General features: G+C 38.5%; 1 protein-coding gene across 2 annotated transcripts in view; it reads right to left on the bottom strand.

Moving 5' to 3' along the window:
- LOC126187492 (hrp65 protein-like) overlaps positions 1-23,206 on the bottom strand; it is a 159,886-nt gene that overhangs the window by 121,445 nt on the left and 15,235 nt on the right. For both annotated transcript variants that reach the window (XR_007537747.1, XM_049928604.1), the window contains exons 3-5: positions 16,443-16,661; positions 16,174-16,344; positions 749-879 (exon numbers count right to left, since the gene is read on the bottom strand). Coding sequence is in view for 1 of the 2 variants with exons in the window: in XM_049928604.1 (XP_049784561.1) it covers positions 749-879; positions 16,174-16,344; positions 16,443-16,661 (521 nt within the window). In the remaining variant the exon portion in view is untranslated. The remainder of the gene's footprint in view (positions 1-748; positions 880-16,173; positions 16,345-16,442; positions 16,662-23,206) is intronic.

Below are 23,206 nucleotides of genomic sequence, written 5' to 3'. Positions count from 1 at the left end.
AAACCTGTTCTTTTACCCTTTTTATATACAGAAGTCACTTATCTTTTTTTCCAGTCATTTGGGACTTTACACTGGGTGAGAGGTTCAGGAAATGCCATAGACTACTCTTTGTAAAACCAAACTGGCATCAGAGTTGTTTCTCTACACATTGTACAGACACGGTATGTACATCAACACAAACCAAACAAAAATGCACTTATTCACACTCAAAAAGCAAATATCAGAACAAAAATAATAGTAAAAACCGATAACAGAACAACTGAGAGTAATGCAGTCAACAATGAAAACTTCACAATGTCAAAACAATAAAATGCTTATCACAACTGCTTGCGATGGACACTGTCAACTATTTTCATTTGATTGTTCCCATGGACTGGAATAAATAAGTACTACTACAGATATGTAAAACTATAAACAACTGAATGGTCTGGTTTCACTCCAAAGAATGAATGACAAATTCAATCACTACTTAAAACAACCACATGAGAACTATTTTCTAGCAAACAACTAAATCCACTGTTTTCACTCAGCTGTTCCAATCAAATAATAGTTTGCAAAATTTTGGGGCCAACACTATAGGGTTATAAATATTTTTCTGAATAGCATTACTTATTTTTGTTTATAAATTAGCCTTCTTGTACTGAGTTCTCACAATCAATAAAGACCACTAGACAAAATAACTATAGTTAATGCATGAAAACCACAAAGTTACACAGAATACCAAAACGAAAATTTAAAGATAACTTACGCTGTAAGGAAAAAGCAGCCTTCTGCACATCTGCGCATAGCCATCTGAGCTGCAGGCTTACGGGCGAATTCAACTATACCTTCTTCCATTGACTTTCCTCTGTCATCCACAATGACAACAGCTCTTTCAATCTAGGGAAAAATTTTTCAAAGTGTAGTTGTAAAATAAAACATAGTTTGAGGCAAGTATTGCATTACACATTTTAGTTACAAAATGCCATATCTAATCTTTTTCACCCTACTATTTTAATTGCTTTGCAAGAAAACTTGTGTGTTCTATGAAAACAACAACATCTCATACAGCTTCTTAACCATCTCACAATCTGAAATCCAGCTACTAGCTCTGAAGAGACTACAGTAGCTAAAATTTAAGTTTTAAATTTTTTGACCATAAAAGTAATTGCTGTCTTAGGTGGACATTCAATATTTAGTATTAAAACAACATTAATATTAACTGTTTGCTCCACAACACACAGGCACAGGAGATACATCACTTCCTACTCTACAATTTATTTTTATGTTGCTGCTTACTGTAGGACTTTCAAAAACTGGTAGGTAATTTGTATTCAAAGACAATGCGGACAGAATATGAAAATGTCAGCAGGTTACACACACAAAGTATGCTGATGGTATGGGATACTATTGTGTTCTGATGCTTGCTGTGACTCCGTTAAAGAGTTCTCTATATCAATAACACTTATTACAAATCATAGAAAGGAGTTTGGAGTAAGTAAACATTTAACAACTACTGAGAATTTTCAGTGACTGAGGCAGGAAGATCAGAGGCAATGGAGAGTGAATGTATGGTCCATCATTTGAGCCTACAGTTGATCCAGATAAAGAGACCGTAACGAGTAACAATTATGCAAACTTCTTAAAAAGTTATCTGCTTTCTTAGAGGAAGAACAATTTCAGACGTACTATTACGAAATTACATTTCCCCAAAATAATTTAACATCCTGAATATTCTCCCCATTGTGAGCAGAGTTTAGGAAAGTGTGTCAAGTCAGCTGGAGCAGGATAAGGTGGGCTGTGGGGCATATTGTTATTCCTCTTGCCCAAAAATTGAACTGGAAGAATGAGACAGTAGGCATGCCATAGTGCCAAAGAAACTACTTATCCTCACATTCTGAGTCAGGCTAATCCTTGTGAACAGTTGTTTTACAACATTCACACAGAATGTCCCCATCACTGACAAAATGAGAGAACTTCATGAGAAATAATTCTCTGGGAGTAGCGTGAGGTACAATCATCTGGTGATACTCATCATTACCCCTTTGGTTGCTGCAGACATGCTTGTTACATGGTGAACCAAATGCTAAGTATTTTAAATCCACCTAGCAATTTGAACTGAGAAAAGCTGATGAGAGATGTGGTGAGCAATCTGCTGTGTGCATTAATCAACAGCACCTGTGGAACAGTGGAAATGATAAGTTATTTCGTCAGCACACGATAAAGGATTCCTTGAATATATTCAAATATGATTCACCCCTTTTTGACAGTGTGTTAGCTACCACATCAAAGTTTTGAGACATGTGCATGAACTGCTCTGTTTGCTCAGTTGTCAGCCAGCACAAAACTTTATAATCATCTTCCACACAACTCGTGTGCAATATTGTTAAAATGTAGCTACAGCAAAACCAAGTTCCCTGTGATGTTTTAATGCTACTTTGTTGGTTAGCAATAAGCAAATTCCATAAACTACTTTCATCATTGTGTCTATCAACACAATCGCCTTCTTTGACAAACACTTCAACACAATTGTTGCATCATTTCATTTGTTTTAGTTGCAGTTCACCCACTTCTCAAAGACATTGTTTTATATTGTACCATTTTGATAAAAACAAAGATACACCACATCACGGTGTGCACTTTAAATATACATCTGCCATGTGCTAAAAAACTTAGGGAACTCCAGTTTACACAGTTTTGTAAAGCAATAAAATCACTTGCTTCATCCCCAAAAATTCAGTGCTGGAACTCCCTGTACCATCAGTATGTAGTACAGAAATGGGTGCCAGTCACATCACTAGCTTATGGCTAAGAAAGCACACACCAATCACTTCCTTGGTCAGTGGATATAATATGAACACAGTATCCGTTAGCAGCATTTGAGATAATTTATCTTTTTCTGTGGGGTAGCTTATGGTCGAATGCACAAGTTACAGTGACCTAAGAGGAATTCAAACTTAGATTGTTGCAGCATTTGAAACAATAGCTAAGGAATCTGTTCAGTTTGTGAGACATCCTTGCACCAATAGCTGCAAATGTGCATTCCAGTACCTTGAGTATTTAAACAATGACATACTAAATTTTATGAAGTATTTATGACGCTATCCTTTTGTGATTTATCTAAATTGCTGATGTAACATTACAGTGTAGACTTTATGCTTTGTTTATTGTGGAATTACTTAATGTGGAATCGACCTTGCCAAGGAAGGGCAACTTGCATGCCTTTGTTAACTCTGGCATTGTCCAGTTGATATGTTGGGCAAGCTATATGAAGCAAAGTGCAATTAACAACATTTTAAATTCAATTTTCAAACAATACTGAATATGTAATTAGACACTTAATATCGCCAATTACGCGCCTATCGGCCTGGCACAACACTTCCACGTGGTAATACAAATTTCCTTATCATACAGCAATATGTTGAACTACCTATAGGTTTCAGAGAATGAAGTCAAGCTAATGTGAGATTTAAGATATTGGCAGCATAAATCAGTAGTGTATTTCAAAAACACAAAGACAATACTGACATCTGTAATTAATATACTTGTGACACACCATTCAGTAGCGACTTTCTTACAATTTGAGGAAACAATTATATCTTAAAAGGTTCCAGAAGTATTTGTTATTAAGTTTATTAGTTTAATCCTGTATATATCTTGTGTGGACAGAAACCTGAATATTTTTAATATTTTAAACAACATCTACTCATTCAGAAACAAGCAGCCAAGTAGTTTCTTCAAACCACATCAGACGGTAATTCCAAGTTTCATCATGATGAGCAGATATCATTAACAATAGATAGTTCATTAGATAGGAAAACAAACACTTAACATTTGGCAATAAGTTTCTTTGAAAAAATTCTGGAGACAAGATTTTTTAATCTTAGTACCAACAATTGGCAATGATCAAAGATTTTATATATATTTATTTATTTAGAATTGGAGTTCATGTCTAGAGCCTGTCATCTGTCCAAGTGATTGTAATTCTAAAATAAAATCTGTCCCAACCACAGTTCAACAGCGAATTATGCTACCAGCATACCAAACTGTACAAACTGGATAAATGCTTCTTCCAGCAATGCAATTCTTAACACAAATAATAACCACAACAGTGTAATATTCAAAATGTGTAATGTTATTGTGTTATCACCGAGAAGATCAGTTTGATGTAATTTTAATTCTCCACACTGATCCATCCTGTGAAAGCCAATTGCTGCACAGTTACTACAACCTACATCTACTTTATAACTTACGTGCTCTAGTCAATCTTTTTACCCCTCTGAAAATTTTCAACGGCCCTTTTCCCCCACACTTTCTTCCATTAATAATCTATTCCTTAATCCATCAGACAGTATCTTACCAAACAATCCTTTCTTTCAGATAAGCTGTGTCAAAGCTCCCTGCTCCCCAAAAGTAATTAACTCTTCATTAACATTTTTAGGAAAGTTCCTGCAGAATGCACAACCTTAGAATTACAGAAGACCACCACTCACGAGGAAATATCCCTCCAACCTCGTCCACAAAAAGATTTCCCATGCCATACCCTCACACATCCCCAATCCTCCCACCACCTCCAAATGGCTCTAAGCACTATGGGACTTAACATCTGAGGTCATCAGTCCCCTAGACTTAGAACTACTTAAACCTAACTAACCTAAGGACGACATACACATCCATGCCCGAGGCGGGATTCGAACCTGCGACCGTAGCAGTCTCACGGTTCTGGACTGATTCCTTTCTTCCTCGGGTGCCCCTCGTCAGAAGATGGTCCCTTGGTGGACTCCAGAAATTGCTGCAGCCATGAAAGACTGCCGCCGTGCTCTTCAAACACTTCAAGCAGCACCCTTCTACTGCTCTCCTCCTGGTCTTTAAACTATTTCGCACCTGGGCCTGTTACCTGATCAAATTTCAGAAACTGATTTGCTGGGAATGATATGTGGCTGCAATAGGACCGCACATCCCCCTCTTCACAAGTCTAGGCGAATTTTTGGCAATCGTGCTCTCCCAGCATTGCAGGAATTTCTGTGCATGGTATGGTCCCTACCCATACGGACTTTGTTGCAGAGCACATCACTCAACACTTTGCCCAAGCCTCTGCATCAACTCAGTATATGCCCACATTCTTTCCCCTGAAAGTGTGTGTGTCTCACTTCATGCTGCTTGTGTCCTTATAATGCCCCATTTAGCAAGTGGGAATTCGCCAGCACCCTTGCCCTTTGTCCCGACACTGTTCCTGGACTAGATTGGAAACATAACCAAATGCTCCAACACATCAGTGGCTGGCCACCATCGTATACTGGCCCTTTTCAACAGCCTAGAGTGAGGCGGTATTTCCTCCCCAATGACAGGAAAGCACTGTTGTTCTGGTGTTGAAGCCTGGGAAGCCAGCTCTTCAGTTGAATAGCTGCTGTCCAATTAGCCTTACCAACACCCTCTGCAAGCTCCTTGAACGCCTGGTGAGTCAGCAGCTGTTTTGGATCCTTGAATCCTGCAACCTTTTGTCATCGACGAGGTGGTTTTCGCTGTGGTCACACTACAGTGGATAACTAGGTCCACCTGGAGTCTGCTATCTGGTCGGCTTTTTCCCATCGACACCACCTCATTGCAGTCTTCTTTGACCTGCATAAAGCCTAAGACACCACCTGGCACCACCACATCCTCACCACCCTTCATGAATGGGGCCTTCGTGAGTTCTGCCCATCTGTAAGAAAATGGGGTTCCACAGAGTTCTGTGCTGAGTGTCCCTCTCTTTCTCATGGCCATTAATGGAATGGTGGCAGCTGATGGGCCGACAGTGTCCCCCTCTTTGTATGCTGAATATTTTTGTATCTACGTCGCTTCCACTGTCATGGACGTTGCAGAATGCCACCTACAGTGGGGCAATCTACCAGGCACAACCTTGGGCTCTCTCCCATGGCTTTCAGTTGTCGTGGCCAAGTCGCATGTCACACATTTCTGCCGTTTGCCTTACAGTCCATCCCCATCTGGACTTGCTCCTCGACTGCCGATCTCTCAAGGTTGTGGACACCCATCGCTTCTTGGGTCTGGTCTTCAATGCCCAGTTGACACGGCTACCACATCTTCATCAGCTTAAGAGGACTTGCTGGTTGCATCTCAATGTTCTTAGATGTGTGTGCAATACCACCTGAGGTGCACACCACTATTCTACTGCGATTGTACAAAGCACTGGCCCAGTCTCGTTTAGACTACAGGAGTCTTGTCTATGGTTCTGCATCACCTTCAACCATTGCAGATACTAGACCCCCATCCACCATTGTGGGGTACGACTTGCGACAGGTGCCTTCCGGACTAGCCCCGTGATTAGCCTTCTCTCACAGGCAGGTATTCCACCACTGCAAGCTTTGCGCAAACAGCAGCTGATGTTACGTGTCCCATATTCACTGCATCCCAATTATGGCTTCCTTTATCTAGACACCGAGATTAACCTCCCACGGTGGCAGCCACGATGTGGGCTTACCATGGCTGCCCACATTCAGTCACTCTTTTCTGAGCTCCAGCACTTCCCTTTGTAGCCTCTTTTCTCCACTCTTGCGCATACCCCTCTGTGGTGAGGGTCTCAGCCACAGCTCTGTCTTGATCTCTCCATCAATTCAAAGGATTCTATCCTTCCAGGGGGCCTTCACCACCAATTCTACTGTCTCCCCAGTTCATTCCAGGGTTCAGAAGTGATTTATACTGAAGGCTCCATGGTTGCTAGTCACACTATTTATGCTTACACCTATGTGAGACATGCAGAACTTCGTTCCTTGCCAGATGACTAGTTTTTTTTATTGCAGAATTGGTGGCCATCTTGCATGCACTGGACCATGTCCACTTCTGCTCAGGAGTGCCCTCCACTATCTGTAGTGACTTCTTGAACAGTTTGTGCAAGCTATCTGCCACTGCAAAGGATTCTACAACTATGGGGCAGTCCTCCTTATGGGCCTCTTGAGGCTTCTGTCATCCTTTGCCGGCTCCAAATTGGCCATAACTTGGCTGACTCCTGGTTATCTCCTCGAGCGTGAGGACCCCCTCTGTCATCATGGATCAATGTTGACTGTGGTTCACCTCTTACTGGACAGTCCCAACTTAGCCACCCTGTGATGGACTTAGCTTTCCTGACTCACTACACCTGGTGTTAGCTGAGCGTACCTCAGCAGCTGATGTTTTATGATTTCTTCATGACAGGGTTTTTTTATTGCTTTATTTAAGGGTGGCACCTTCAACCTTGTTGGTGGGTGGAGGGGATGGCATGCTCTCTTGCTCCCCCCTGCACCCCGACTGGCCTGGCTGACTGGGCTTGGTGGTTCGCCTCCGCCCTCTGCCTTCCCGCTCCTTTCCTTATGGGATCTGTTTTCTCTTGAGTATATCTTTTCTACCTATGCTTCTTCCTTTATGCCCGTCATTTGCAACTTTCTCTCCCCCCTCTCTTCTTCCTTCCTTCTCTGTCAATAGTTTGTCATTTTATGGCCATTGTAATTCCCTCTTACGGTGTGAGGTTTTGTTGGTTTTAGTTATTCCAAGGTCGGAGGGACTGATGACTGCATAGTTTGGTCCCTTCTCCAACCCAACCAACCTAGCTGGCAAACCAGGTGACTCCTGAGCCATTAGCCACCCACTCAGCATTACAGAGTCTCCCCAACTATCAGAATAGCGGGATCCTGCATGGACCACACAGTTTCATTTCATTAAAGCACCTATGCCTGGGTTTTAGGGAGGGTTGCCCCTGGATGGAACCAAACCCTTTCATTTCATTAAAGCACTTGTGCCTTGGTTTCAGGGAGGATTCCCCATTACATTCGATGCTTGTGCGCCATACAAAGTTGGAAGAGCCTCTGCAATGCTGTTTGAGTTTAGGACGAATACCAGGTGGGCTGAAGCATGAACGGGAATTTGAATTTAGTGAGGCAGGCAGGCTAGTGTTAGCCACACAGTTGTGCAGAGCCACTGTGCCAAGGTGGCATAGTGGTTAACCCATCTGCCTAGTGAGCAGTATGACCAGGATTCAATATTGGCTTTGAAACAAATTTTTGTTTATCACTTCAGCCTGCACATGAACATCATGTATTTTAAGATTTATGTGCACCTATTGATAGCGCTTTTCATTGGTTACCTGATCTCTCTATCTAATCTTCACTATTCTTCCGTAGCACTGTATTTCCGAAGATTATGTTCTCTTCTTATGTACTGTTTTATCTTTGCAAAAACAGACTGTCTTATGGGATAACAGCAATCAGTGATTTTATAATTTTACTTAAAATCCGTCTTGATTGCAATTTTTTTTTTATATTATTCATATGACCGGTTTCGGTTCATTCAGAACCGTCTTCAGATCTGTAAAAATAATTATACCAATTACTATTTCATGGAAGCAAATCTTTTTCATCCTATCTAATCAACATCAAATGTACCAGAACGTACCTGATATTTCAGTTACAGGAGTAACCCGTCCAAATCCAGCAACTTTCACATGCTACGTCACATAAAATTGGTTGGCAGAGTGCACGTCATTTATATTAATTAAAACACTATTACCGACAGGTCGCGTCTGGTACATTTGTTACATTCCATTTGCACATACTGTATTCAGTAGATCTTTTTTATATTAAAAATATTTAATTAAAATATGTAGATGTCAAAGTTAAAATCTGTACTTGTCAGGATTAAAAAACAGTAAAATTATTTTTATACAATCTAAAAAGCATAATATAAAAAATCTACTGAATACAGTATGTGTAAATGGAATGTAACAAATGTACCAGACGCCACCTGTCGGTAATAGTGTTTTAATTAATATAAATGACGTGCACTCTGCCAACCAATTTTATGTGACGTAGCATGTGAAAGTTACTGGATTTGGACGGGTTACTCCTGTAACTGAAATATCAGGTACGTTCTGGTACATTTGATGTTGATTAGATAGGATGAAAAAGATTTGCTTCCGTGAAATAGTAAATTAGTATAATTATTTTTACAGATCTGAAGATGGTTCTGAATGAACCAAAACCGGTCATATGAATGATATATAAAAAATTTGCAATCAAGACGGATTTTAAGTAAAATTATACTGTTTTATCGTTCATGGATGACTTACACAAGGTTTCACTAAATACAAATGTGGAATACTGATTAAAATTCTTTTATGTGAGTAACACTACTTACATTACGGTCATTCCATGTCAAGTAGCCTAAATTTAGACAATCTCCCCTCTACCATCTCCAATTCCGATGAAATGTTTAGAAGATGAAGCATTACATGAAGCACTGCCAAATTAGTTTCATAAGTAGTATGGTGGGGACACTAGCCACCTTTCTGTAAAGGCTCGCTTTTTGACATTGCTACTGAAATGAATAAATGGCCAACTTTGTTTTACTATTGTTCAGGATCTAAGATATCCTGTCTTGCTGAAACTGTGATCCTGTTAAACTTTTTCAGCACAATAGCTTAGTTGTACAAAAGGTTTAACTATGATAAATTCATCAGTGTGCTATCAAAGTGGCTCATAAATCTTGTCGTACCAAATTTTGGCTCACTTTATTGCCTTGTATCTACTGAAAGATTAATTTTCTGAAGTTAATACTTCAGTTATCTGCAGCCTGCCACCATGTCAAAGCTCTGCAAGTGGCACTCAAATTGCTCACATAACTAGTTATCAAAGTTCAAAGTGCTAAAAAATTTAATCAGCCAATTTTGGCTTACTTTCAAAACGTCATATCTCAAAAGGGATCACTCAAATTTGATTTTTCAGGGTACCATTGAAAAGAGCTCACCTTATTTGATCAGAAAAAGTCGTTTTTATTTTGGAGACTTTGCATTTAAGAACAAATAAACTAACATTTTCATTACCATTTCTCAACATTGTGACGCAAATGAATAAATGATCAACTTTGATTTACCATTACTCAGGATCTAATAGACCTGTCATGCTGAAACTGTGATCATGTTCAACTTTTTGGGTACAATATCTTAGCTGTAAAACGAAAGGTCAAACTATGCTAAATTCATCATAGTATGCTATCAAAGTGGCCCATAAATCTTGTCATACCAAATGAACATACATTTGTATTACATTAAGAAATATATGTAGCAGTCATACTCTATGGTTCCCAAGCTAAATATTTCAGTTCTTATTCATTTATTTGCTGAAATGCATTACTAATAGCAATTACAGTTGATTCTAACAAGCTATAATGTCTGCCCATTCTTGTTGCTGATAGAGCTGGAATGACAATGTGTTGGTTTGGAATCCAACAAGCATGCTGCCTAGCTGGCCAATAGAATGAATGTGCAGGTCCATTGGGGTGCATGAAACAAACATTTTCTTCTGAAACTTCTGACACATTACCAATTCACCATTTTCCATTGTATATACAGGCAATGTATTGGCCCAGTTGTAAGGCTGTAATATTTCTGGATGAAACTGTTGCTTGACTTTTGTCAACATTTGCAAAATAAATAAATATCATTGGATACTCTTCTAATACAAACTTGCTTTTCATTTAATGGCACAAAATGGTGATTCTCTTGTTCCTTATACTGTGCAGCCATTTTTGAACCTTGCTTCCTGCTCAGTTGTTAATGTTGAAATTTCTTCTTTTGGAAGAAAAATTGGATTCCTCTGATATTCTTTGTACAGTATTTAAACAAATCAGTTGGTATCAAATCTGGTCCTCAGTTGGTCTCTGAGGGCTTCCTCTTGCTGCCAGGCACTTTACAGTTCCTCCAGTTCCATCACATGGAGATTTTGCATGGCTTGTAGCAAAAATGTTTGATTTAGCTGAGATTCCAAAGTAATTTTGATGGTTGTAGAGATTCAGAAAATTTTTGAAGTTTTTGTACTGTGCTGCTGAGCCATCACTATAGTAGTAAGTGTGTGAGATTTTTCCAAGGAGACACTTTAGATCTATTAATTTCACTATAAAAGCACCTACAGCCATTGCATCAAGTTTCAGGCTGTCACTTATACAGTAGCTGATGCTGCTGACATCCAAGTTATTTCTAAAGTACAGAACAACTGGGTGTACAGTTGCTTGGCTGTTATTCCAGTGAAAACCTTGAGCTGCATCCTGGACAATGAAGGAATAATTTCCAGCAAAGTCCAGTAATATCAGTTCAGTTGGCTTACAGCTTTCTTACACATTTTAGGTGCTTGCTCTGGTGCTTTGCAACATAATGAAGGGAAAGTGTCAATTTTTGAAATCAAATCTTCAATAAAATCCTCAGTCAACTGCTTGTTTTCTAATGTACCTCCACCATTGTGCACCCACTGTTTGAACTCTATGGTATCAACTGGATCACTGTCTTCAAAACTACTTTCTAAAAAGTGTTCCAGTAGTTCTTTTCCCAGACCGATTTCACAGCAATGAAGCATGCAGTCTTTAGCTTCCAAATCACACACTGTTTTAGCAATCAGACTCTTGTAATCTTCTTTAATCAAGTGTTTGCAAGCATCAGTTTCACATTTTGGTGTTGGGTTCTTGCAGCACCCACAGTGATGCACCATTTTGGCCTCAACTGCAAAATTTGCTGCATATCGACTTCAGCAATGTCCTGAAATTGGATTTTCCATACATTTCTTTCAAATTATTCAAAAGAAGGTATTTTTGCATCAGAACTAACTTTCCTTTTATTCTAATTAATACACAGTCTTCTTTACCTGGACAAATTAAGCTAAATTATTCATTCTGAAAAAATGTTACCACTCTCTTTTATAGCAACTGAAATCATCTTGCCACACTTGTTCTTTGGCAGAGCTAATACACCATTTTCTGCCTGTAACTTCCTAGCTGCTTTTACCATCCTCTCTGAGACACCAAATTCTTGCATTGTCTCTCTTAGTCCAGCTTTGTGGTACTAATGTCAGTATTTGCAATTTTTCAGGCTGCCTTGACAATTGCAACTTCTCTCAATTCTTTAATCAGCTGCTTATAATCTTCACGATCAGGACATGTCTTGCTTGAGCTACGTGTTAGAAGATCTTCTGTGGCAAATCCTCCAGCGGCAGCAATGTCATTCGCAATTGCCTCTTGAGCTTCACTATTTTTCGTTTTGCATAGCCTTTCACATCCTTTTTTATACACACTGAAATTTTGGAGGGGAGACCCCAAAAGCAGACCTGAATCGATTGATACTTCTGGATATGCGTCATCTTCTGACTGGTTTCAAGTTGCACGATTTTTCTGCTTTCTTTGCTAAAAATTGTTTTCTGCAAGTTGGACAGATCTTATGAGGTTTCACATTGCTTTTAGTCACAGTTTGCAATTTTTTTGCCATTCCTACACTGACAATCTGCAAACCCTTTTTAACAGAATGGTTCTTTGCACAAAAGTATTACAACAAGATCTCTGTAGGAAGTCATTTGACCACAAGTATTACCTTGTAATGAAAGCATATTTGTGCATTTTCAGTAAGACATCTCACTCTTTGGTTTATTAATTCCTGTTGCTCTACTGAAAATTCTTTGATTGGAATGAAGCCTTGTTATGTGTATGTTTTCAGATGACATGTAGAATTATCTGCAAGGCCAATGACATGATACTGAAACCACATTTATATCCATTACAATACAATTAAATTTATGCTTCCAATTGCCATTTGTTTCAATATTGGGTAAAGTATAAGTGGTTTGTATGTCCAACTGAAAAAATTAAACAATCGTAATGGGCACTTCCTTGAGAATTCAACAGAAAAAATTAAATAACCTGATAAACATTTCTAAAGAGCCACCCCATACCTTGAAATAATTTTTACTTGCTGAAAAAAGATGTTTATCTAGTAATGACAATGCACTTTACACCAATTGAAAAGGCACATACAACATCTGAACACTTCACTACACAATAGTGTGCTTCAGACTGATTGTTGAAGCATGTTACCAAATTCCATTGTTGACACTAAACTGGTCTGTCCCAAAAATAAAAACAACTTTTTCTGATCAGACAAGGTGAGCTCAGATAACTCAAGTTATTATTTGAGCAATCTCAATGCCACTTTCAGAGCCTTATGACATGCTGACAGGCTGCAGATAAGTATCAGCTTCAGAAAGTTACTCTTTCAGTAGATAAAAGGCAATGAAGTACAGTAGAACGTTGATTATCCGAACATCTGTCAACCGAATGACCGCTTAACCAAACTGTGTACTCGCTCGCACCTGTTACTCTCCCACCCTACCATCGATCATCCCCCTCACTCCCAAACCAAGTTTCCCACAGTTGCCGCACTGGGCCACCGCTGGCAGAACATTGCTTCTAATGGGGCCTTCACAAGGTGCTGCTGACCGGCCAAGCCGCCAGTCGCTGTGTTTCAACAATCAGCACACTTCTGTCGGCTTGGCACTGGCAGTAGTAGTAGCGGCAGTATCAAAGCTGTTCACAGCAACAGCTGCGCCAGCTTAGAGTTGAAGCGCGCGGCTCCGCGCAGTTTGAAGGACTGCGCACCCCCAAGAAGAGCTTCTCACGGTGCGAACAGTCACCTTCTGTTCTCTGTTATGACCACTTGTGTGCTGCTGCGTGAAGAAGTGAACTTGACGGTACAAAACGCTTAAACGTAAATGTGTTGTCCTTTCTATGAGGGACAAGTACGAGATCATTACTATATATTCCTACTGAAGTTGCCTTTGTATGTTACTTTGTAATACTAAAAGAGATGCCTGTTTTTATGAATAACTTTACTGTACAGTACTTCTTTTTGGCAAACAAACATGTACAGTTCGATTATCCGAACAAACCAGTTTTCCGAACACCCATGTCCCCCAATTACTTCAGATAATCGACACTACTGTATAGCCAAAATTTGATACAAGATTTATGAGCCACTTTGATAGCACACTATGATGAATTTACCATAGTTTGCCCTTTTGTAGAACAACTAAGCTATTGTAACCAAAAAGTTTCAGTACAACAGGTCTTAGATCCTGAACAATAGTAAAACAAATTTGATCATTCCTTCATTTCAGTCGCAATGTCAAAATCCAAGACTTTACGAAAAGGTGGCTAGTGGCCCCACCATGCTACTTATGAAGCTGTAATTTGGCAGTGTTTCATATAAGGTCTACACGTACATCCTGTAAAAATTTCATCGAAATGCGATGGTCGAGTGGGGAACATTAGCCCACTTAACATGGAATGACCCAATGCTGTATCAGCGAACTAAATATCACTAGAAAGATGACATGCATGAACCAAACATCTAATTGTGTTACTGATTAGCTGCCTCTATTTAGTCTGATTCATATAGGTGGACATTATTCAGCAGCATAGAAAATTTTGTTCTTCAGGAAGTACTACTAAAAACCTGAACTTTTATCTTAATGGTATAGGTTCAGAAACCAAGCAGCCAAGTAGTTTCTTCAAACTACTTCAGACGGTAATTCCAAGTTTCATCATAACCAAGCAGACATTATCAAGTTCAGAGCAATTCAATTTTAAAATTTATGTTTAACAAGACAAACTTCCATAGTATTTTGCGTTATTGGGCTGTACACTTTATATTTTCAGATTTGTATTATTTCTTACTTGGTAAAGAGAAGGAAGTTTTACTTGTGGATAGCAAGATATTAAAGACTTTTATATTGTGAAACTTAAAATTTCTGTTCAGTCTACTCAGTCCCATTTATAGATTTTCACAATACAATACTTGGAAGCTTTTATACAGCACAGTATTTTTAAGAAGGAAGTATAAAGCCATTTTCAACATGTTGCGTTACTACAAGTGTGAGAAGAGATGAACGTAATACACAGCACGAACTACCTTGCTGTGTATATATGAAAATACTTTTATAATTTTACAATGTTAAAAAAGAACTCCACAGTCGAATACATTATTTTTAGTGCTCAACTGCTTAAATCTAACCAGCTTTCAGAAGTCAAATATTTAAGCGTGACTGATTTCCACAAACCATTTTTATTTGTGAATTTCTCAACCAAATTGCATACAAACTGATGTTTTAGCAGAATTGTGCAATAACATTGCCATGGGAAATACAACCCCTATCCTCATTTAATACAGAATACCCTTCACCGATAGATCACTCAGTCCAGTATTCAGACAAATTCAGCTGGTGCATGCCATACATCCAATGATAAGGCCTGTATTACAAGCTGAATAAACACACAAACTGACCAAATATGAATAATAGATCTGCCATATTAAGCGCCCACCAAGCAAGCAGACCATTTTTGGGAATTCCAATAATACTGAGCAGTTTACATGTCACATAATTGATCATTTATTCAACGTTGAAAAAGGATCAAAAATATTAAACGGCTTATTTAGTTGTGGCAGCATAGCTACACCTGTTAACCATTCATACGGCTGACAAATGTAGACAAAGATCTTGTTGACTGTCTAGTTCCCTATGTATATTAATCACAAAAAAGAAAATCTATAGTCAGTAACAACTAATAAACACAGGTATCAATCAGTTTTTCTCCTGATCCTGAGACCATGCATACATTTGATGTATACATACAAAACGTAATCTGCATCCCACATAAAACATTTTTATTTAAGAATTACAGAGGAAATTCTTTTTTATAAATGACATCTACTTGTTCAGAATTATGCAGCCGTGAAGTTTCTTCAAACATCAGACGGTAATTCCAAGTTTCATCATAACATAGCAGATGTCATTGTGACTGACAGTCACAACAGAAAAACATATGTTTTAACACATTCAGTATGCCTTAAAGACATGTCTTACATAAAAAAGGCAAACAGGAAATTGTGATTTCATTTGACGTGTACTTAATTTCTTACGATCGGCACCTATTACTGAACAGTCGCAATAATTCTTTGATGATGATTTACATATTTGCCTATCGTGCAGGTAACGTTGCACACATCACTGAAAGGGTGGGCAACACGCTTGCTTGCTTAATGTAATAAAACGGTAAACGGCAGAATTTTGTTACCCAGAAGCACTGAATAGAATGACACCAAAAAATATCAACTGAATAGGTGTTCAGTTCGAATGTCTAACTAGCAGCCTAGTATTACTCAAGAAAGACTAATTACAGAAATCTGTAAAATTACTGTCAAACATCTCCAGCCTTAGTATTTGGAATTGGACACATCAACTTCACTCGTGTAAAGATGCTTTGTGATTTTATTTTCAAGTGTTCAGATAATAAGTCAATAATAGTAATAATACTTATTGCCAACATTAAAAATTCCACAATTCCAAAAATACTTACATCTCCAAACACCGAAAATGCCTTCTCTAAAAGTTCATTTGACACCCAAGGTGTTAGATTTTTAACTTTTATAGCAGCTCCAGGTGGTGCAAACCTAACTTTAATTGAACGGCCTTTACGTAGAGACCCATCAAGTTCTCTCTTTGCCTTTTCAGCATTTGCACGGTAGTCCTGAAACAAACACACAAATGTCACTTCTGTGTATTTACCTTACACTGTAGGCACCAGCAGCAGGTGCGCACGCACCTTCACACACGTGCAAAACTTACCATGCGTATGAAAGCAAAGTTCTTTTCCTTGTTAACAAACTGTTCAGCCACTTCTCCATAGGGACTAAACATTTCCCTGATTTCATCATCAGTAACATCAGCTGTTAAATTGCCTATATATAATCGGCAGCGGCCAGAGAATTTTTTTTCTGTTGTATCCATTGGTGGAAGATCATGTGTTGGAGCCATCAGAGCAGCTAGCCGTTCATTCAGTCGATCCTGAAATTAAGATTAATTTACTTCAATAAATTACAAAATCACTGGTTCAGCAATTTAAGTCGTAGCAAACAAAATGGAAGGAAAGGGCCACTACCACCATCTAAACTTTATTTTTATTGTACCACACGATTAATGAAATTTCAACATAGCACTAATCAATTTAAACATTGTAGATGAAATTATGTTGATGTGGATACAACTTCAAATGTATTAAGCAGCCTATTTGTTAGAAATTTACAGTGACCATATTGCAACCAAATCATTTGACAATGTTTCCATACATGACTAAAAGGCATCAGTTTCCATTGGCACAATGCATGGCCTACTCATTCTGGCAAGGTGAATTTTCACTCATACCATCTATTTTACTCATATAAAAATATCTTTATTTTATTCACATACAAACACCAATTTTTAATTTATGTCCAGTCTGTAGGGTCATTATGTCTCAATGGAATTTGTTAACTCTACATGTGTGTACAATCTGTCAGAAAGTTAATGATCTAAATACTACAAATGTGGAAGTCACCAAGGAGAATACCACAAGACATTGAGGACCATCATCAGATTTACAAGTCATTAATGAGGCATTGTTTGGAAAATTAAGGCATTTGCTCAAAACTTTTGTTAACACATGAAATAATCAAGTCATATCAAAAAAATATAAGCTGTGTTGAAAAGTCCCTTATGTGTACAGATGTGCAAATAGTTTCAATGCATTACCCAAAAAATCAGAATGGAACAGAACATGGCAAAAATATGTACCATGTTATCCCACAGCGTTAATGTTTAACCTTAGAGCAAGCATGCTGTGCACTTTGTACACATGTCAAGAATAGCTATCTTTCTGTTATCAAGGTAAACACGTACAAGCGAAATTACAGTCTAATCCACGATACGCCAACTCAGCCACTTCACAAGCGTTTGCCGGCACCAGTGAAAGCATCGGTGCTCAGTTGTGCTGGTGGGGTGGGGGAAGGTGTGGGAGGCAGACACAGCACTGTTGTGTAGTAGTTTGGTGAATGTGGCTGGGCACATAAGACCACATCAGGGGGCTTACCAGTATTAAAACAAATAATAATGCCAATTTTGTGTACAGACTGAAAGAGTAGTTTTATTGCACTCCTTAGTTTGCACCAACTTAGAACATTACTTTTGGCATCACTTGAAAGCGACTAATTTTCTGATATATGGAACAATCCTTTTGGCACTTGCAATTCGAAGTATAGCTTCCAGTGAACTATCGGACAAACTGGATCCTGTTTTTGTTTAGTTAATATTTATAATTGAAAAAGTCTTTTCACAAACAAAAACTGTTCCAAACATAGCAACACATTTTAAGGTGGTAGCATTAGTCCTTGTTGATCAATGTCTTTATAAAATAAAATCACCATTGTAATGGTAATAACGATCTGTCATAATTTAATCACACTGTAGTTTTATCAGCTAAACATTGAGACCTAATGGGTACATATTCCAGGCGCACCAAAAAACCGACTGCAGTTTTTCCTCCTTTTATTTCTTCAGATTTTTATGTAATGACTAATGCTCGTGTAGTCCCTGATGGTTTCATAAGTACATAAATTCAAGGATTTGTGTGAGGAAAAATTATCCAAATTTCCTACTTGAAGCTGACTTAAAAAGCAATAGCTAACAATTTGAAACTTTCAATTCAGTCACACACAGTACTGATATTTATATCTTGTTACTATCCTGTGGTGTCTTTCACGAAAGCAAGGTCACCAATCCATTGCTCATCATCCAAGTCCGACTGGCAAACTTTCAATATCAGTGAACATAACCATTTCTTGTCAAAAAACTGAAAAGGTTGAGAATACTTTTGAGCAACTTAACCACTGTGTGGCACAATAAAAAGTAATGCCTTTGTGAACTGACTCAAGGCCTCCCCAAAAATCCTTTAAATTCCCAGTGATTCAAGCTCTGCTTTCTACAAAAATTCACAATTTTTACAAGTTTATCCATGATAGACCTAAATTTGTGGAAAATTATTGCACATGGCTGTTCCTGATGTAAAAGGCAGTGTACTGTCAAAACTGGGGGAAGCCCAGCATCACGCACTTTTCATACAACGACTTTGCAGGCATTCAAGTAACAACTGCCTGTCGTTCAGAATCACCTAAACAGCCAGGAAAATACCTTCTACAGTTTTACTTCTGACATCCAATAATTCCTCAGTAACAGTGAAATCTTTCCCAACACCACCTATGGAAATTGAAAGCTGAGCTATGCTGCAACCGTCAGTGCTCTCATCAAGGGCAGTCAAGTGCTCTACAAATTTACAACATTTATTGTGCAACTGCTCCTTTAATTCAGCACAAATTTCTTGCACTCTTCAAGAAATTGTGTTCTCAGGACAAGCATAACACCTCAAATTGGGCCACTACAGAGGGGGCTACCTCCAAACACTCTACAAAATTCTCTTTTATAAACTGGCTGTCCATAAAAGGTCTTGCACTTTGTGCAATTTCTAATGAAGCATGTAGGTCACTCAAACTGCCCTTTCAGGTGCACAATTCAGCTCACATGTCTGCAAAACAACAGCAATAGTTAACTTTAAAATCTTACCACACAAAACAGTCAACTAAGTTTAACAACAATATCCGAGAGAAATAGTGCAAGTTTTTTTATACATATATGCAAGGAGAATTACAGAAAGGCATATTTTTTTTCTTTTAGAATGAACAGAAAAAAACACAGCTTAGCTCTTCAGACTGGCAATTCTGATTTTAATTTAGTAATGAGTTTACTTCTGGCTGGTCTAACAACCTCCTTGTTTGTTGAATGTATTTTCGTAGTGACAGCACACTGTCGATGCTTTGATATTTACGTTAGAGTGGTATATTATGCACAACACTTTCTCAGACTTTAGAAACAAATACGAATCTTCACACTCAGCACTGAAAAATGGCATACCTAAATCCGGACCTCCTCTGCTCGTGCTGAATGCTCGCAAGACAGATTAATAGTGTCTCATTCAATAAGATTATAAATGAGTATTTCAACACACAAAGTCACGTGAGAGCGAGCACTATCTGTCACAAGTGATGCTACAGCCACTACATGGGAGAGAGGAGGGAGGGGAAAAGCACCAGTGCCACCCAGCACAGAACCAGTAGACATAAGCACTAAGTGCTGGAGTTTGCACGGCGTGGTCAAATCTTAGCTTAATTACATAACTCTAAAATAAATTTACATTTTGTTAACTACCTCACTGTTAATTACACAATCATAAAATAACCCTTTCATTATGCCACTGTCACATCACGTGTTTCCCCACAGTAATGACCCATTCAAAGCACTAGACAATACAGTTGCATCACATCTCTGCTGACCCCTTACTTTATCAGTAATTATCTCGTAGAAAACTGCAACATTGTGGGTTTGCTGTTAACTCTAAATATGGGTCATTTTTTGCAAGGATATTACATTTCGCACCTGCAGCTCACTTGGAAGTATGATAACATAACTTTTAAGTGTGTTAGCTGAAGCAATAATGAAAGATTAGCTATGGGCTTACAATCGTAAAACAATGGTATGGTACAAAATAATGTCATTCGTGATTGATGCACTTTGTGCACAGGCACACCCGGTCCAAGATTAACTAATGCAGTGCGATTACACAGAAACTACTGCAGCCATATCTACATGTTGCTGTTGTAAAATGCGACTTGTCTTTATGGGTTTTGGAACAGACATGTCCATATTTTAAATTCTTTAAAATCTGGTTCCAGATATTTGAACCAGGGTATTTCCGTTTTGTGGATGAAGTCATAAAATGCAGATACCTACCACTTAGTATTTTTATATTAAAGCACATGCTATACACACAATGCTTTGTTTACACTTAATTATAAAATTTTGTTTACACTTTCCATACCCTAAAATACTTCACACCAGAAAAATGGAAAGTCACTAATTATTTCACATAAGACTGAGTACTCTATGCAAAAATATTTTAAATTATTTTGCTAAAAATGTCAAATTTCTTTGTTTTAAGTTTTAAATTTAACAATAAACTCATGCACACTCATATTAGGAGAACACAATCTGTATGACCATTGCATATGACATATTGCATATTGCATAGTGAATGACCACTACACAAGCTGCCATTATCTGAAAGGGGAATCCCTATTTATGATGTGAATGTCTGACAATATGTAAAAAACTGTCTTCAGTCATTGCTCTAGCCTTGTTTAAAGCAGAACATTATTACCATATGGTTTCATAAGAGAAGTGATTGACAATATAATGCCAGAAGTAACTAAACTGTACTCTCATTTGGACCAAGATGTTACCAAATTTATGGCATCTTTACAAATGACAGAAGAACTCTATTCTGTCAAAAATTATGGGGAATCAGTAAATGCACACCAAAACTTTCAAGTACTTCAGCATTTAAGCAGGTAGTAAACATAGAACGGCTGCTTCGCATAAAACTTCAAGCCAAGTTCTTTTAGGTGAAGTGGCTTATTTTCAAATACCCTATTTTTCAAAAAAGCTTTGAATATTATGCAAATTTATGCAACACATTCCCTTTGTGTGATATTCTTGTATATAAACTGGGAAGTCCAGTACTCAGAAGATATTTCCTTACGGAACACAAATTTTGCAATACCAGAACTATCAAAATTAAAACATCGGCATTATCAGCCAACAAAAGTTCATTTATTAAATGAATCTCTGCAGTTATGAGCAGATGAGGTGAAATTTGATAATGTTTTGCTCTTTCTTACAGATGCTGCACCATACTTTAGTCACCGAAGGGCATTTCTGCAAACTCCCCACACATGATAAACGTGAACTTTGTAGTATGTTGTTTATGCAGAGTATGTAAGCAGATACATACATTGTATCCTAATGAGGACAAACTTTCCTCACATTGCAAAAGGTGACAGTGGCAACAGGAGTTTGTTCACAGCCAAACGTCGTGATAGTACACTTCCACCTATACTCATAGTTAATCATTGGGTGGTGGTGATTTGTGGTGAGGGGCATTCAACATCATGATCAAGAAATCAGCATGCTAATCTTAAGGTTGGGTACAAAGGCTGTTCCACATGCTAAGCAGTTTACAATATATTAAGTCTGCCTCCCTTCCTCACCAATTTGGGGATGAGGCCTGACAGTTCAAAAAATTTCACTATTCCTAACACTGGAACCAATATCTGCTAACATGGCACACAGATCTCCATCACAATTAAGGGCTGCTCTAATATCAGTATATAGGACACACGTCGCCAAAATATGCTGAACTGGAAGTGGCATGCCACGAACTTCAGTGTGGTGGATTCTCCCACTACTGGAGGAGGAAGCCATGCATTAAACAGCTATGTCCAATGGGTAAGAGAATGGGTTACAGAACCTCCTTCCAGCAGTGAGGCTGCCATGAAGTCAGCCATGTCTGTGTGGTCTATTTGAGTGACCAGTACACTTCTGTCATCTGAAACCATTCAGTCACCCCACTGATGCATGGTGTGTGTGTGTGTGTGTGTGTGTGTGTGTGTGTGTCAGAAAATAGGATGATGGCATGCAATGGGATGGAACAGTGATGGACAGCACCCTTCCCTCCCAACATGCTTCCTTGGCACCTCTGTCTACTATGTTTCCCAGTATCCCACTGTGGCCAGGTACCCTGCAAAAGATCACCACTTTGTCAGTGTTGGAGCCACTGTAAGGAGTCATGGATGAGCTGAATCAGCTAGTCTACTGTATACATTTGGTGAAGTGCTTGCAGTGCACTAAGCGAGTTGAAACAGACAAACTTTGTATGGTGATGTCTGAATCTTATAGTGCCATCAGAATGCCATATAATTCCACATCATCAAAATTTGTAAATTGTTCCAGAAGACTCACTTCAAAACCATATCAGGGAAAACAGCAGAACTGAGGACATTCTTTTGCTGGGACCCATCTGCAGAAACAAGGATAAAACTGTAGTATGTACTTAAAATGGATGAAAATGAAGTTGTAAAAATCTGGAGTACAAGTTTTCCTGTATTGTCAAGCTTAAAATCAATTTGGGCCTCTGAAGAAACCACGGCAGCAATGTGTTCCATCCCTGGCTGTGTATTTTGATGTCTGATAGATCCTTTAGACAGTCAGTAGCATGTATCCCAAACAGCTTGGTCACATTGGCCTAATTGCTGAACAGCTGTTCAAAGGTGGGTTAGATCAATGCACTAAATGCCTATGACACTGCACTAAATGCTGATTGAGGTGACACACAATGGCCAAAAGATACGTCACCAAATCCAGAGTGGTGATTCGGCAGCCTCTGCACACGGACTCCAAACTGGACTGGTCCAAAAGGCTCCAATCGGTATACGAATGCCCTCATAGTGGACAGTGCCTAACATCTTGAGGTAGGAAGTATGGGCTGATCTGTAGACCATTCTGATAATATAAACATAATGGAACAAATGCCCTAGAAAACTGTTGGAGGTGGGAACTGAAAGCTCCTCTTGTTTTTCAACTAAGCCATTAAAACATTTAATGACTGGAAGCCCTCTGTTCGTATGTCT

Source organism: Schistocerca cancellata, chromosome 5, assembly GCF_023864275.1.
Source record: "Schistocerca cancellata isolate TAMUIC-IGC-003103 chromosome 5, iqSchCanc2.1, whole genome shotgun sequence".
NCBI lineage: Eukaryota > Metazoa > Arthropoda > Insecta > Orthoptera > Acrididae > Schistocerca > Schistocerca cancellata.
Note: the sequence above shows the minus strand (reverse complement) of the source record. Positions and strands in the feature narration are given on the sequence as shown.